Here is a 13,789-nt window from a genome sequence, read left to right as displayed (position 1 = left end):
ATACTAAATATTAAATTGTTGCTCATATTTTTGTGAAATTTGTCAATTTATCCCAATGATTTTCAATAACCACATTAAGTCAAACAGATATTAACAATCAATTTGRTTACAAAGGATTTCTTTAATGGCGGGATCCTACAGCCATTTTAGTCTGGGTTAAAAGTTATAAATATTTGTTGCAGCGTCCTCAGGACATCATGGTCGATGGAAATAGACTTGCTACCTTCCTGAACTACGTAAGTACATGTCTCTGTGTGTATTCAACTTGTGTTTTACTTCATAGAAAGAGGAACCTGATGCTTTCAAAACATTAGGCACTGGAAATCGTGTGGCTACTTTTTTAAATTACGTAAGTATGGGAATCCAGTTGCTGCTGTCAATTTACAGTAGCAGCTACTGATTTAGGGCTCTATTCAACATTACAATGTTCCCGCTTTAGCAGAGACAGCATTCACGTTGAATGCTGCATATGTCGGCTCAATCGGCAGTTACCTTAACAGATTGAATAGAGCCCTTAGATTCTTCTTTGTGGCTCTCTGTTTTGCATAATTGTGTTTCGCAGATCCATGACCTCCGTTTCAATATTGGACTTCAATTGATTGCCAAATGGTTGAGAAACATGGAATGTCAATCAATGTTACCGCATACTCATAAAATCACTGGCCATGTCCGAATACAMATATTAGTGTGCTACATACTTAAACTGCATACTATGTACTCGTCGTCGCATACTATTTATCATGTACCGGTTAGTGAAAAGTATACAGCATGCCACGGCCGCAATGCAGTAGCGACTCCTGACAGGCTGAGTAGGTGGGGCGGAACTGAGTGCGGGTGTATTTTTTTTCAAATTCAACAGACATGCATCGCATTAACCAGCCTGATAATAGTTATTTTCTCTAAACTCTGAAAAAAATAGGAATTGAGTTATAGGCCTACTCATGCTGTTTATAGCCAGACTATCACATTATAGCCAGACTATCACAGCCAACTATACCGTAGTGTAAAAAACTGATCGGAGTTGTGGTGGTAAACATACTTGATCTTGCTATAACTGCTGGTTTGAGTTAGGGCTATCATGGTGGTGTCCATTAAAACACAGAGATGATGTCCCAAAAAGCAGCAGCTATTCTTCCTGGGTTTCCACACAAAACATGAAACATGACATAATAAAGAACATTAATAGACAAGAACAGCTCAAGGACAGAACTACATCAATTACAACTTTTTTTAATTTTTAAAGGCACACGTAGCCTACATATCAATACCAATACATACACAAACTATCAAGGTCAAATAGGGGAGAGGCGTTGTGCCACGAGGTGTTAATTTATCTGTTTTTTGAAACCAGGTTTTCTGTTCATTTGAGCAATATGAGATGGAACAGAGTTCCATACAATAAGGGCTCTATATAATATTGTACACTTTCTTGAATTTGTCCTGGATTTGGGGACTGTGAAAGGACCCCTGGTGGCATGTCTTGTGGGTAAGTATGTGTGTCAGAGCTGTGTATAAGTTGACTGTGTAAATCATTTGGGATTTTCAACAATGTTTCTAATAAAAAGATAAAGCGATGCAGTCAGTCTCTCCTCAACTCTTAGCCAAGAGAGACTGACATGTATAGTATTTATATCAGCCCTCTGATTACAATGAAGAGCAAGACGTGCAGCTCTGTTCTGGGCCAGCTGCAGCTTAACTAGGTCTTTCCTTGCAGGACTCGACCACACRACTGGACAATAATGAAGATAAGACAAAACTAGAGCCTGCAGGACTTGCTTTTTGGAATGTGGTGTTAAAAAAGCAGAGCATCTCTTTATTACGGACAGACCTCTCCCCATATTTACAACCATTGAATCTATATGTTTTGACCATGACAGTTTACAATCTAAGGTAACGCCAAGTAATTTAGTATCCTCAACTTGATCAACAGCCACAACATTCATTACCAGATTCAGCTGAGGTCTAGAACTTAGGGAATGATTTGTACCAAATGCAATGCTCTTAGTTTTAGAGATGTTCAGGACCAGTTTATTACTGGCCACCCATTCCAAAACAGACTGCAACTCTTTGTTAAGGGTTTCAGTGACTTCATTAGCTGTGGTTGCTGATTGAATCATCAGCATACATGGACACACGTTTTGTTTAATGCCAGAGGCAGATTATTAGTAAAAATAGAAAAGAGTACAGGGCATAGAGATCTGCCCTGTGGTACACCACACTTYACGTGTTTGGCATTAGAGAAGCTTCCATTAAAGAAAACGCTTCTATTAGATAGATAGCTCTGAATCCACGATATGGCAGCGATATGGCAGCGGTTGAAAAGCCATAACACATACGTTTTTTTTCAACAACAGGTTATGGTCAATAATATCAAAGGCTGCACTGAAATCTAACAGTAATCTTATTATCAATTTCTTTCAAACAATCATCAGTAATTTATGTAAGTACAGTACATGTTGAGTGCCCTTCTCTATAAGCATTCTGAAAGTCTGTATTTGGTCAAACACAATTCTTCCCAACAGTTTGCTAAGAGCTGGCAGCAAGCTTAAAGGTCTGCTGTTAGAACCAGTAAAGGCCGCTTTACCACTCTTAGGTAGCGGAATTACTTTGGCTTCCCTCCAGGCCTGAGGTCAAATACTTTCTTCTAGGCCCATATTAAAGATATGACAGATAGAAGTGGCTATAGAGTTTTAGTAGTTTATTATTATTTATATTATTAGTGTTTTATGCATGAATACGATGGCTCACTGTTCATTGTTGGCATTTCCTGCCTAAGTTTGCCCACTTTGCCAATTAAGTAATCATWAAAATAATTGGCAACATCAAATGGTTTTGTGATAAATAAGCCATCTGATTCGATAAAAGATGTAGTTGAATTTGTCTTTCTGTCCATCATTTCATTTAAAGTTTTCCAACATTCTTAATATCATTGATCTTGGCTTAATAATATAGTTTCTCCTTTTGCCTTATCCTTCCCAACCATACAATTTTTCAATTCCTCATCAATCCAAGGGGATTTAATAGTTTTTACAATAATTTTCTTAATGGGTGCGTGCTATAAGTAACTGGAATAAGTAGTTTCATAAATGCATTAAGTGCAGCGTCTGGTTGCTCCTCATTACACACCACGGACCAACAAATATTCTTTACATCATCAACATATGAATCACTACAAAACTTATTGTATGACCTCTTATACACTATATTAGGCCCAGCCTTTGGAACTTTGGTTTTCCTAGATATGGCTATTATATTGTTATCACTACATCCTATGGATTTGGATACCGCTTTAAAGCAAATATCTGCAGCGTTAGTAAAAATGTGATCAATACATGTTGATGATTAGTCACATAATTTCTCAATTTGCATTAAGTCAGCTAGTCAGATGTGTAGCCAGACGTATTAGCCACTCTTTTTGCCCCATCTCTTTCAACCATACAGTTTTTCAATTCCTCATCTATCCATGGAGCCTTAACAGTTCTAAGAGTCATTTTCTTAACAGGTGCATGTTTATCAATAATTGGAAGAAGCAATTTCATAAATTCATCAAGTGCAGTGTTTGTGCTCCTTATTAATCACATCAGACCAACAAATATTTTTAACATCATTCACATAAGAGTAACAGCTAAATATTCTGTATGATCTCTTATACACTATTTTAGGCCCAGCGTTTGGAACTTTGGCTTTCCTGGATATAGCCACTATATTGTGATCACTGCATCCAATGGGTACAGATACAACTTCAGAACAAAGTTCTACAGTATTAGTAAAAATGTGATCGATACATGTGGATGAGCTTGTTCCTGTAGTGTTTGTAAACACCCTGGTAGGTTGATTAATAACCTGAACCAGATTACAGGCATTGGTTAGAGTGATAAGCTTCCTCTTTTTTTTTTTTTTACCAGGCAAKTCAGTTAAGAACAATTGTTATTTACAATGACAGCCTAGGAACAGTGGGTTAACTGCCTTGTTCAGGGGCAGAACGACAGATTTTTACCTTGTCAGCTCAAGGGATTCGATCCACCACCCTTTTGGTTACTAGCCCAACGCTCTAATCACTAGGCTACCTGCCACCCCAGGACAGCTTGATGGACAGCTTGATGAAAACCAGTCAATTTTCAGGTCCCCAAGAAAGTAGACCTCTCTGTTTACATCACGTACACTATCAAACATTTCACACATATTATTTAGATAGACTGTTAGCACTTGGTGGCCTATAGAAACACCCCAAAAGAAAAGGCTTTAGATGTGCCAAGTGAACCTGCAACCATAACACTTGACATAAGATATTCTCTTAGCATTACAGGGATATGGCTCTGCATATATACAGCAACACCTCCCCCATAACCATTTCTGTCTCTTCTATAGATGTTATATCCTTGTATTGCTACTGCTGTATCATCAAATGAATTATCTAAGTCTCAGAAATGGCTAGTATATGAATGTTATCTGACGTTAGCAAGTTATTGATTTCATTAACCTTATTTCTAAAGCTACATATATTAATATGGCCTATTTTCAGCCCTTTCCTGGGTAGCTTATCAGAGATGGACATAACATGGAAAAGAACAAACAAAGCAAGAGAAAAAACGCTTCTGGGAGGGAGGGTGGAAGATGAGCCTGTCATAGCGGATGTAAGCAATATCCCCACGCGCTCTGGCAGCTTTCATGGCTGGGATAAGTTCTTTCCTCTTCTGGCGCACAGCTTYAGGATAGTCCTCGTTGAGGAAGATATACATTCCTCTCAAGTTCATGGCTCTTTCCAGAACAGCTACCTTGTCCTTGAACCTTGAACTTGACCACTATCGGCCTGGGCCTATCACCTGGGCCGGTGGTGGGTTTTCCAGTCCTGTGGGCATGCTCCACCACAATCTTCCTGTGGTCCATCTTCAATTTCTCAGAGATCATTTCCCTCACTTTGTCCTCAGACTCTGTCYAGGTCTCATGTGGAGATTCTGAAATTACGTCCACAACCATGTTGTTTCGCCTTGATTGTCCCTCGAGATGTATCCGTAATTATTATCATGGATTCACACACAGAACGGATGTCCTCTCTCAATTACTTAAAGATTGCTGTCATCTTGCTGTTCTCCTGTTTCAACTTATCGAGCAGACCCTTAGAAAACTACAAACTGTTCTTCAGGTCCTGGAGCTCTCTGGTCAGGTCGTCCATTCTTTTATTAGTAGAATCCACCAGTATTTGGACAAAACACTTGAAGCTATTTTCTTGTTGTTGTAACAACTGCTTGTAGGTCTCTTTTTGTTTGTTTAAAAGATCCTTCACCTGTGATAGAGAGACACCACTGTCCTCAACGGTACTCCCGCCAGCTTTGGTCTTTGTCATGGTAGCTAGCAACATAGGTTATGTTGTTACTCCTCGCAGTTCCAGACAGGGCAGGTCACAGAAAAGATTGAACACAACAAACAGCAGGGATCTAGACAGCCACAAACCCGGGACAATCCGCGGACCCAGCCACAATGGCTAACCACATCACGGGCTGCATTCAAGCCCTCAAGAAACCCTCTAGCTTGATAGCCATTTAGCCGACGCCAAATTGTGCCTCAGACTCGGCCTGGTCAGCAGGATCACTGAACAGAGAGTAGCAGTCCCAGCAACTGATGCCAAATGTGTCACAGGATCCAAACTAAAARGTTAGCTAGCTACTAACTTTCCAATACTCTTTCAAAACAACAAACTTTACAAAACAAGAAACCGAGCTCTCCCTCGTGCCGCAGGAAGTGTTCAACAGTATGTTGCATGATGCTGGGCACTGTGCCGGATAGGGGAAATACACTGGATGCATGCATTAGAAGACTAGGGTGTTTTAGTGCATGTTCTTTTAGCATTTGCATTTATGGGGATGTGTGAAAAAAAATGCCTGTAGCTCATTTACAGTGTGGTTGTTGTGGCGTCGTTTGATGTTCAAAGGGCTGTTGCCCAGTTTATTATTTCAGTTGAATTGTTGAAGATCATGAAGATGGATAAGGTTGAGTATGTAAGAATGGGATGGTTAACAAGGATAGTTAACTAGGTAACAAAAACATACATGGTAGTGATTTCACATAAATAAGATAAACAAATATACTCATGAATCTCAATAACATATTAAATTAATATTACGGTGAAGAAACGTACACAATAGGTTTAAACATGAGTAAATGCTTAAAGGAAACGAATATATCATACAGTAAATGTACAAAATCAAATTATAGTATAAATTAAGAAATAATAACAAAATGACTTGGTCATAAACATCCAAAATACACAAAGGAAAGGGTTACAAGAGAAAAGGTGTCTTGTAACAAAACACTTGCAAACTGAAAGGGTTAGGTCTGCCACACTGATTAGTGACACGTGTGGGTATTTAAMGATGGTGAATGAGCTGGAGTCCTGCCTCTGCTGGAGGGGGATTGGACAGGGGATGGTGGTTGGTGATAGGGTGAGGGCTGTAGTCAGGGTAGGGGCAATTTACCACAGTAGTCCATATACTGCCCATCTATTCTATTTAAAAAGGACTGAAGACAGAAACTTGGTTCCATTTCAACATATGTATTAGTGAAACCAAAGTGCTGTAACATATATACATTTTATCAAATTGCCTAGTACACACACCAAAACTTTTCAAATGTTCAAATCAAATTGGCTATTGCACAGAAAAACTTAGGCAGTCCGGTGCATCGCAAATTCACAACCACTGGACAACAACATAATAAACTAAAGCACTGATAATGTTACGGCTCTCGTTGGTGGCAGGAAGAGTGGACCAAAGCGCAGTGTGGAAAGTGTTCATGATTCTTTTATTTAAAAAACACTCAAACAAAATAACAAACGTGAAAACGAAAGCGCACAGTTCTGTCAGGCAGAAAACACGAAACAGAAAACAAGATCCCACAAAACCCAAAAGGAAAATAACAACTTATATATGATCCCCAATCAGAGACAACGATAGACAGCTGCCTCTGATTGGGAACCACACACGGCCAAAAACAAAGAAATAGAAAACATAGACTTTCCCACCCGAGTCACACCCTGACCTAACCAAACATAGAAAATAATAAGGAACTCTAAGGTCAGGGCGTGACAGATAATTGGGAACGAGATCAAAATGACTGCTAAGGCTTGATCCATAAATTAAATCATTAAATAGGTACCCTAGCCTACAAAACTAAAACAATCCATACTGTATGTTCCTTATCAAAAGGCCGGATTAACATGACATCTATAACGCAACCACATCCCGAATCCCTGGTGCTGACAGATTCAGAAATCAAAAGATGGTTTAGTATTTGGTTTAAAAGCTCTGAGAATGCGTCATCTGCGATTGCGTTGTTTCCCACTATTCGTTGATTTATATAATTGATCAGCTGTTGTCAAAGCCGAAATGAGTACGATATCCGGGCGTTTATAGTATACTGTATACTCGAATTTCAAAATACTGCATACTATTAAACTTCATTTTTTCGCATACCCAAACGGCCTACTATTTAGGATGCAAGTATGGGTATTCGGACACGGCCACTAACATTGCTACAGTAGATGGTGGTGGGAAAAAAGTTTGTCAAACACTGTAAATTGACCGTTGGAGTCTGTCAGTTAATTTCAGTGTTGTACCCAATCAGGCCCTCAAGGACTGGAATTGCCCACCCCTGCCCTACAGTACACCACAACATGCTATCTCATTTATTGGTCCATGCTAATACTGTAAATATGATGTGAGTGTGTAAATAGATGTAGAATGCCATGCTTTGCAGAACTACAGCGCTTTTGGATGACTACTTTTTATACTGCACTTCTGTCTAGTTGAATGACTGGTTATTATGGATTTGGTGTTATGTTTAGTGTTATTAAACAATGTTGTCAAGACTTCAAGACTTTCAAAACCCTTCTTCAGATCTTCAGTAATCTTTAGAATTGCTACAGATACATTTTACAACATGGAAACTATAATTTGTATGATTACACCTGTTACATAAAATTGTTGAATGTAAATACAGAACACATCCCTTAGAGAAGTAGGCTACAGTAAATGGTAGTAGCTGGAGTACGTCAGTGTATTAGTGAAGCCAGCTCACAAGGCAGTCTTTTCCCTGACAGATGAGTGATGTTGAAGCTGGAGGAGCCACTGTGTTCCCAGACTTTGGAGCAGCTATCTATCCCAAAAAGGTGAGATATAAACAATTTAACTGCTCTCAAGCACAGCCCTCAGCACTAGGGGCCAGGAAAAACTATTGGTCAGGTCACACGGTCAGAGAAATCTCCTAGCCTTAGCCATCATACAATGTTAGCCTTGGTTGAGAGGGCCCACACTATCTTATAGTGAGCCATTACGTTGATGCAGTGGTGACTTACATGTACTGAACAGGGTATGTCTTCTCAATGTGTGTCCACAGGGAACTGCAGTCTTCTGGTACAACCTCTTTAGGAGTGGAGAGGGAGACTACAGGACCAGACACGCTGCCTGTCCTGTGTTAGTAGGAAGTAAATGGGGTGAGTCCGATGGAGAGTTTAATCTTAACACACAAGCAGCCTCTCTAATCTCAGTCTGTTTATTGGTGTCAGTCATTTGATGTGTTTCTTTGACTACTTCCTAGTCAGTCTTCCTTGTGTTTCTCTATTGTATCTCTCATGTAGGCTGCAATCAAACCTTCATAGCAATGTTACGGCAGTGTTTTTGTTCACAAACTTCTGACGGCACATACACTTACTTTGATAATAGGAAGCCTTTACCTGTGAGTGGAGTCTTCCTGGTAGTAGTAGGTTTCAACAGAGCCCTTAACCGCATTTCCACTGGCACTTTGAATTAAGGTCAAATTAGGGCTAAATTCGAGCTGGCTCGAATGGAATACTCAAATTCGGAGCCCAGTTTCACAGCCCAGTTTTACTAAGCAACTTCCAGCTGATCACCACTGGTTGCTGACACCACGTTTAGCTAGGTTGTCTGGGCTTGTTGCTGACTGTTATCACAATGACAAGCAGTACTGCAGTAGTCAGACATGACACGAATTACCACTATAGATGAATCCTTCATTTATTTTTGCACTACACAATACACTTTTATGAGAACAGTCAGCCCTCGAATGATAGCTAGCTAACGTTAGCTAACATTAGCTTACAAATCAAAGTTGAAACAAGCCTACTTGTTAGCATTAACATGAGCTAGCATTCATTTTATCTGGTGAGGTTGTATTGAAACCTGTCATCTGGTTTGCTTGGTTAGCTAGCTCTGTTCTTATATCTATTTATCGTGTGTTTTAGTTTTACTTTACTTTATAGTACTATACATTGATTACTGCATTGTTGGGAAAAGAGTGTGCAAGAAAGGAATTTCACTGTAATCGTGCACGTGACAATAAAACTTTAAGCTTTGAGTCGTTCTGTTAGTAGTAGGTTTAAACCGAGCCCTTAGTCTCGCACATTGGAGAGAATTGAGATTGGCACTGACATTTTATATTTCTCTGTGTTGCCAGTGTCCAACAAATGGATCCATGAGCGAGGTCAAGAGTTTAGGAGGCCATGTGGCCTGACAGAAGTGGACTGAACCGAACCTCTCACCACTGACCTCAGACGGGAGGTGTACACTCTACCTACAGTGCCTGAACATTTTATTGATCTCTCTCTCTCACACACACACACACACACACACCCCTACTGTGGTATCCATTCTGGCTTTTAACAATGAGTTGAGTCTTGGCTCTTCAGTACCTATGCAGATAAAAGGAGGTGGATATGTGAATATACTGTGGGTATATGGCGTTAAAGGCTCTAATTTCTTGTTTTGTTTACTTGTTGTTTGTTTAGCATTATGATTATTATTTTTTTTTTTTAAATGACATGCATAATCACATACTGACAGCACAACCCTATGAGAACTTACTGTTTTCTGTCCACTACATTTGTATTTACAGACTGCTTAAATTATTACACCGTATGATTGTGACATTTTTTAAATATGGAAAATGTGAACCACAAGAAACAGTGTCTTTTATTAATGCCCCAATTCAGTCCTTTTCATTTTATTTTTCAATCATCACTTTTGTCTACTAAATCTCAGTGATCCTCCTTGGGCCACTGAAATGTTCAGTCCGACTGTGTTGGCGTGGTGATATAAATTTGAATATATTTACATACAGGTCTGATTGGTTGATAGAATCACCCCCTTACCCCTTCAAAAATAAAACAAAGGCACATGGTATTCAACCTGTCAGTTGGAGCTGGACCCTGAAAGACAAAACTTCCACAGGTCTGAAGGCTACTTTGTTTTGTCATCAATCACACTTAACCATCTGGCAGTCCGACGGACAAATCTGGGTTTGGCCAATGCCAGGAGAACGCTACCTGCCCTAATGCATAGTGCCAACTGTAAAGTTTGGTGGAGGAGGAATAATAGCCTGGGGMTGTTTTTCATGGTTCAAGCTAGGCCCCTTGGTTCCAGTGAAGGGAAATTAACGCTACAGTGGTAAGCTTTTGGTTTTATTAATTTATTGCCACCGGGGCCCGCCAGTGTAACTGCTGAGCTGCTTGCTGACCTTACACTGTACTGCATGATTGTAGCAGGTTTATTAAGGTGTTAATTCTATTAGCTATATTGACTTTGACATTAGCTAAGGTGTCCACATACGTTTGATCATGTAGTTGCTGATACCAATCAATCAATCAATCAAATGTATTTATAAAGCCATTCTTACATCAGCTGATATCTCAAAGTGCTGTACAGAAACCCAGCCTAAAACCCCAAACAGCAAGCAATGCAGGTGTAGAAGCACAGTGGCTAGGAAAAACTAACCACTGTGCTCCTAGAAAGGCCAGAACCTAGGAAGAAACCTAGAGAGGAACCAGGCTATGAGTGGTGGCTAGTCCTCTTCTGGCTGTGCCGGGTGGAGATTATAACAGAACATGGCCAAGATGTTCAAATGTTCATAGATGACCAGCAGGGCCAAATAATAATAATCACAGTGGTTGTCGAGGGTGCAACAGGTCAGCACCTCAGGAGTAAATGTCAGTTGGCTTTTCATAGCCGATCATCATCTCTACCGCTCCTGCTGTCTCTAGAGAGTAGAAAACAGCAGGTCTGGGACAGGTAGCACGTCCGGTGAACAGGTCAGGGTTCCGTAGTCACAGGCAGAACAGTTGAAACTGGAGCAGCAGCACGGCCAGGTGGACTGGGGACAGCAAGGAGTCATCAGGCCAGGTAGTCCTGAGGCATGGTCCTAGGCCTCAGGTCCTCCGAGAGAGAGAGAGAAAGAGAGAAAGAAGTAGAGAGCATACTTAAATTCACACAGGACACCGGATAAGACAGGAGAAATACTCCAGATATAACAGACTGACCCTAGCCCCCCGACACAAACTACTGCAGCATAAATACTGGAGGCTGAGACAGGAGGGGTCAGGAGACACTGTGGCCCTGTCCGACGATACCCCCGGACAGGACCAAACAGGCAGGATATAACCCCACCTACTTTGCCAAAGCAAAGCCCCCACACCACTAGAGTGATATCAACCACCAACTTACCATCCTGCGACAAGGCCGAGTATAGTCCACAAAGATCTCCGCCACGGCACAACCCACGGGGGGGCGCCAACCCGTACAGGAAGATTACGTCAGGGACTCAACGCACTCGTGACGGCATGGAAGAGCACCAGTGTAATCGTGCGTGTGAGCATTTCAAATTAATAGTGTTCAGATATTTTTACAGTCTCCATAATTTCTCTGTCACCTGACGTCCCCGTAGAATTTAGTACAGCCATGGTGTTATGGAGCTGTCTCGGAAGAGCTGTCCGTCTATAGTGTGTCCACAACTCTGTAATTGTTTTAAAGTCACCATTGGCGTCATGGTGAAATCCTTGAGTTGTTTCCTTCCTCTCCGGCAACTGAGTTAGGAAGGACACCTGTATCTTTGTAGTGACTGGGTGAATTGATACACTATCCAAAGTGTTATTAATATCTTCACCATGCGCAAATGGATATTCAATGGCTGTTTTTTTTACCCATCTACCAATAGGTGCCCTTTGCGAGGCATTGGAAAACCTCCCTGGTGTTTGTGGTTGAATCTGTGTTTGAAATTCACTGCTCGACTGAGGGACCTTACAGATAATTGTATGTGCGGCGTACAGAGATGAGGCAGTCTTTAAAAAAATATGTTATTTAACACTATTAGTGCACACAGAGTGAGTCAAGGCAACTTAATGACTTGTTTAGCACATTTTTACTCCTGAACGTATTCAGGCTTTGTCACGATCGTCGTAATAATTATCGGACCAAGGCGCAGCGGATGTTGAGTTCCACATAATTTATTAGAAAGTGAAACTTAGCAAAACAATAAACTAACAACCAACCATGACTACGGAGGTGCTACGTGCACTAACTCAAAACAATATCCCATAAAACACGTGGGAAAAATGCTACTTAAATATGATCACCAATTAGACAACGATAACCAGCTGCCTCTAATTGGGAACCATATCAAGCACACCAACCTAGAAATATGAAAACTAGAATACCCACATAGAAATAATAAACTAGAATACAACAGACATACATATACTAAATCACCCCCTAGTCACGCCCTGACCTACTATACCATAGAAAATAAGGGCTCTCTATGGTCAGGACGTGACAGTACCCCCCCAAAGGTGCGGACTCCGGCCGCAAAACCTGAAACCAAAAGGGAGGGTTAGTGGGGGTGTCTAGTGTCGGCTCTGGTGCGGGACGAAGATCCAGCTCGCGGATCCACCATCTTTGGTGGCGGCTCTGGTGCGGGCTGAAGAACCCACTCATCCTGTGGATCCAGCCATGGACCCGGGCTGAACACTGCCTGGACTGGACCTCGGTATCAAGGAAGGCTCCTGCCATGGAGCGGGACTGGACACCAGATCTGGACTGGACATCAGTGCAGAGGAAGGCTCCTGCCATGGAGCAGGACAGGACGCCGTATCTGGACTGAGCACCGGCGCAGGAGAAGGCTCCGGCCATGGAGCAGGACAGGAYGCCGTATCTGGACTGAGCACCGGCGCAGGAGAAGGCTCCGGCCATGGAGCTGGACAGGACGCCGTATCTGGACTGAGCACCGGCGCAGGAGAAGGCTCCGGCCATGGAGCTGGACCGGACGCCGTGCCTGGACTGGGCATCGGCGCAGGGGAAGGCTCCGGCCATGGAGCTGGATGTTCCGGACCGTCTCAGGAGGTTCCGGACCGGGGACCGTCGCCTGAAGCTCCGGACCGGGGAGGCGCACTGGAGGCCTGATGCGTGGGGCCGGCACAGGTGGCACCGGACTGGTGACACGCACCTCAGAGAGAGTGCGAGGAGCAGGCACAGGACGCACTGGACTGGGAAGGCGCACTTCAGGGAGAGTGCGAGGAACAGGCACAGGACGTACCTGCCTAGGAAGGCGCACTTGAGGGAGAGTGCGAGGAGCAGGCACAGGACGTACCGGACTGGAGAGGTGCACTTGAGGCCAGAAGCGTGGAACCGGCACAGGTTGCACCAGACCGCTAACCGGATCCTCTGGTCGGATGTTGAGCAGAACACACTTGCACAACATCTCTCTCTCATTTCACTCTCTCCCAACTTCGCCATTGCCTCCCTGACAGTCTCTGGCTCGTCCCTCTGCTCAGCCGCCAGCTCCATGTGCCCCTCCCCCCMAAAAACTTGGGGTTGTCCTTGGGCTTTCTGTAGCCGCAAACCATGTCGTCATCACTGTCCTCCATAATCTCCTTCCGTCTGTCGCCAAGGAAGGGTTTCGCATCTCCCCATCACTTCTTCCCATGTCCAGAAATCCTTCCCTCTTTGGG

General features: G+C 42.4%; 1 protein-coding gene across 2 annotated transcripts in view; it reads left to right on the top strand.

Annotated features, from left to right (window-relative positions):
- Positions 1-10,124, top strand: part of LOC111951094 (prolyl 4-hydroxylase subunit alpha-2-like) — a 33,102-nt gene extending 22,978 nt beyond the window's left edge. Inside the window, exons 12-15 of one of the 2 annotated variants that reach the window (XM_023969096.2) lie at positions 284-349; positions 8,096-8,164; positions 8,392-8,488; positions 9,469-10,124. In XM_023969096.2, the coding sequence (XP_023824864.1) occupies positions 284-349; positions 8,096-8,164; positions 8,392-8,488; positions 9,469-9,539 (303 nt within the window). In that variant the 3' untranslated portion in view covers positions 9,540-10,124. Of the gene's footprint in view, positions 1-182; positions 237-283; positions 350-8,095; positions 8,165-8,391; positions 8,489-9,468 lie in introns of both variants that reach the window. The other variant, XM_023969097.2, reaches the window with a different exon arrangement.
- Positions 10,125-13,789: the final 3,665 nt, after the last annotated feature.

The sequence above is a fragment of the Salvelinus sp. IW2-2015 genome, linkage group LG23 (genome assembly GCF_002910315.2).
Source record: "Salvelinus sp. IW2-2015 linkage group LG23, ASM291031v2, whole genome shotgun sequence".
Classification (NCBI taxonomy): Eukaryota; Metazoa; Chordata; class Actinopteri; order Salmoniformes; family Salmonidae; genus Salvelinus; species Salvelinus sp. IW2-2015.
The sequence above is the reverse complement of the archived record's forward strand: the minus strand, read 5'-3'. Positions and strand labels throughout refer to the sequence as shown.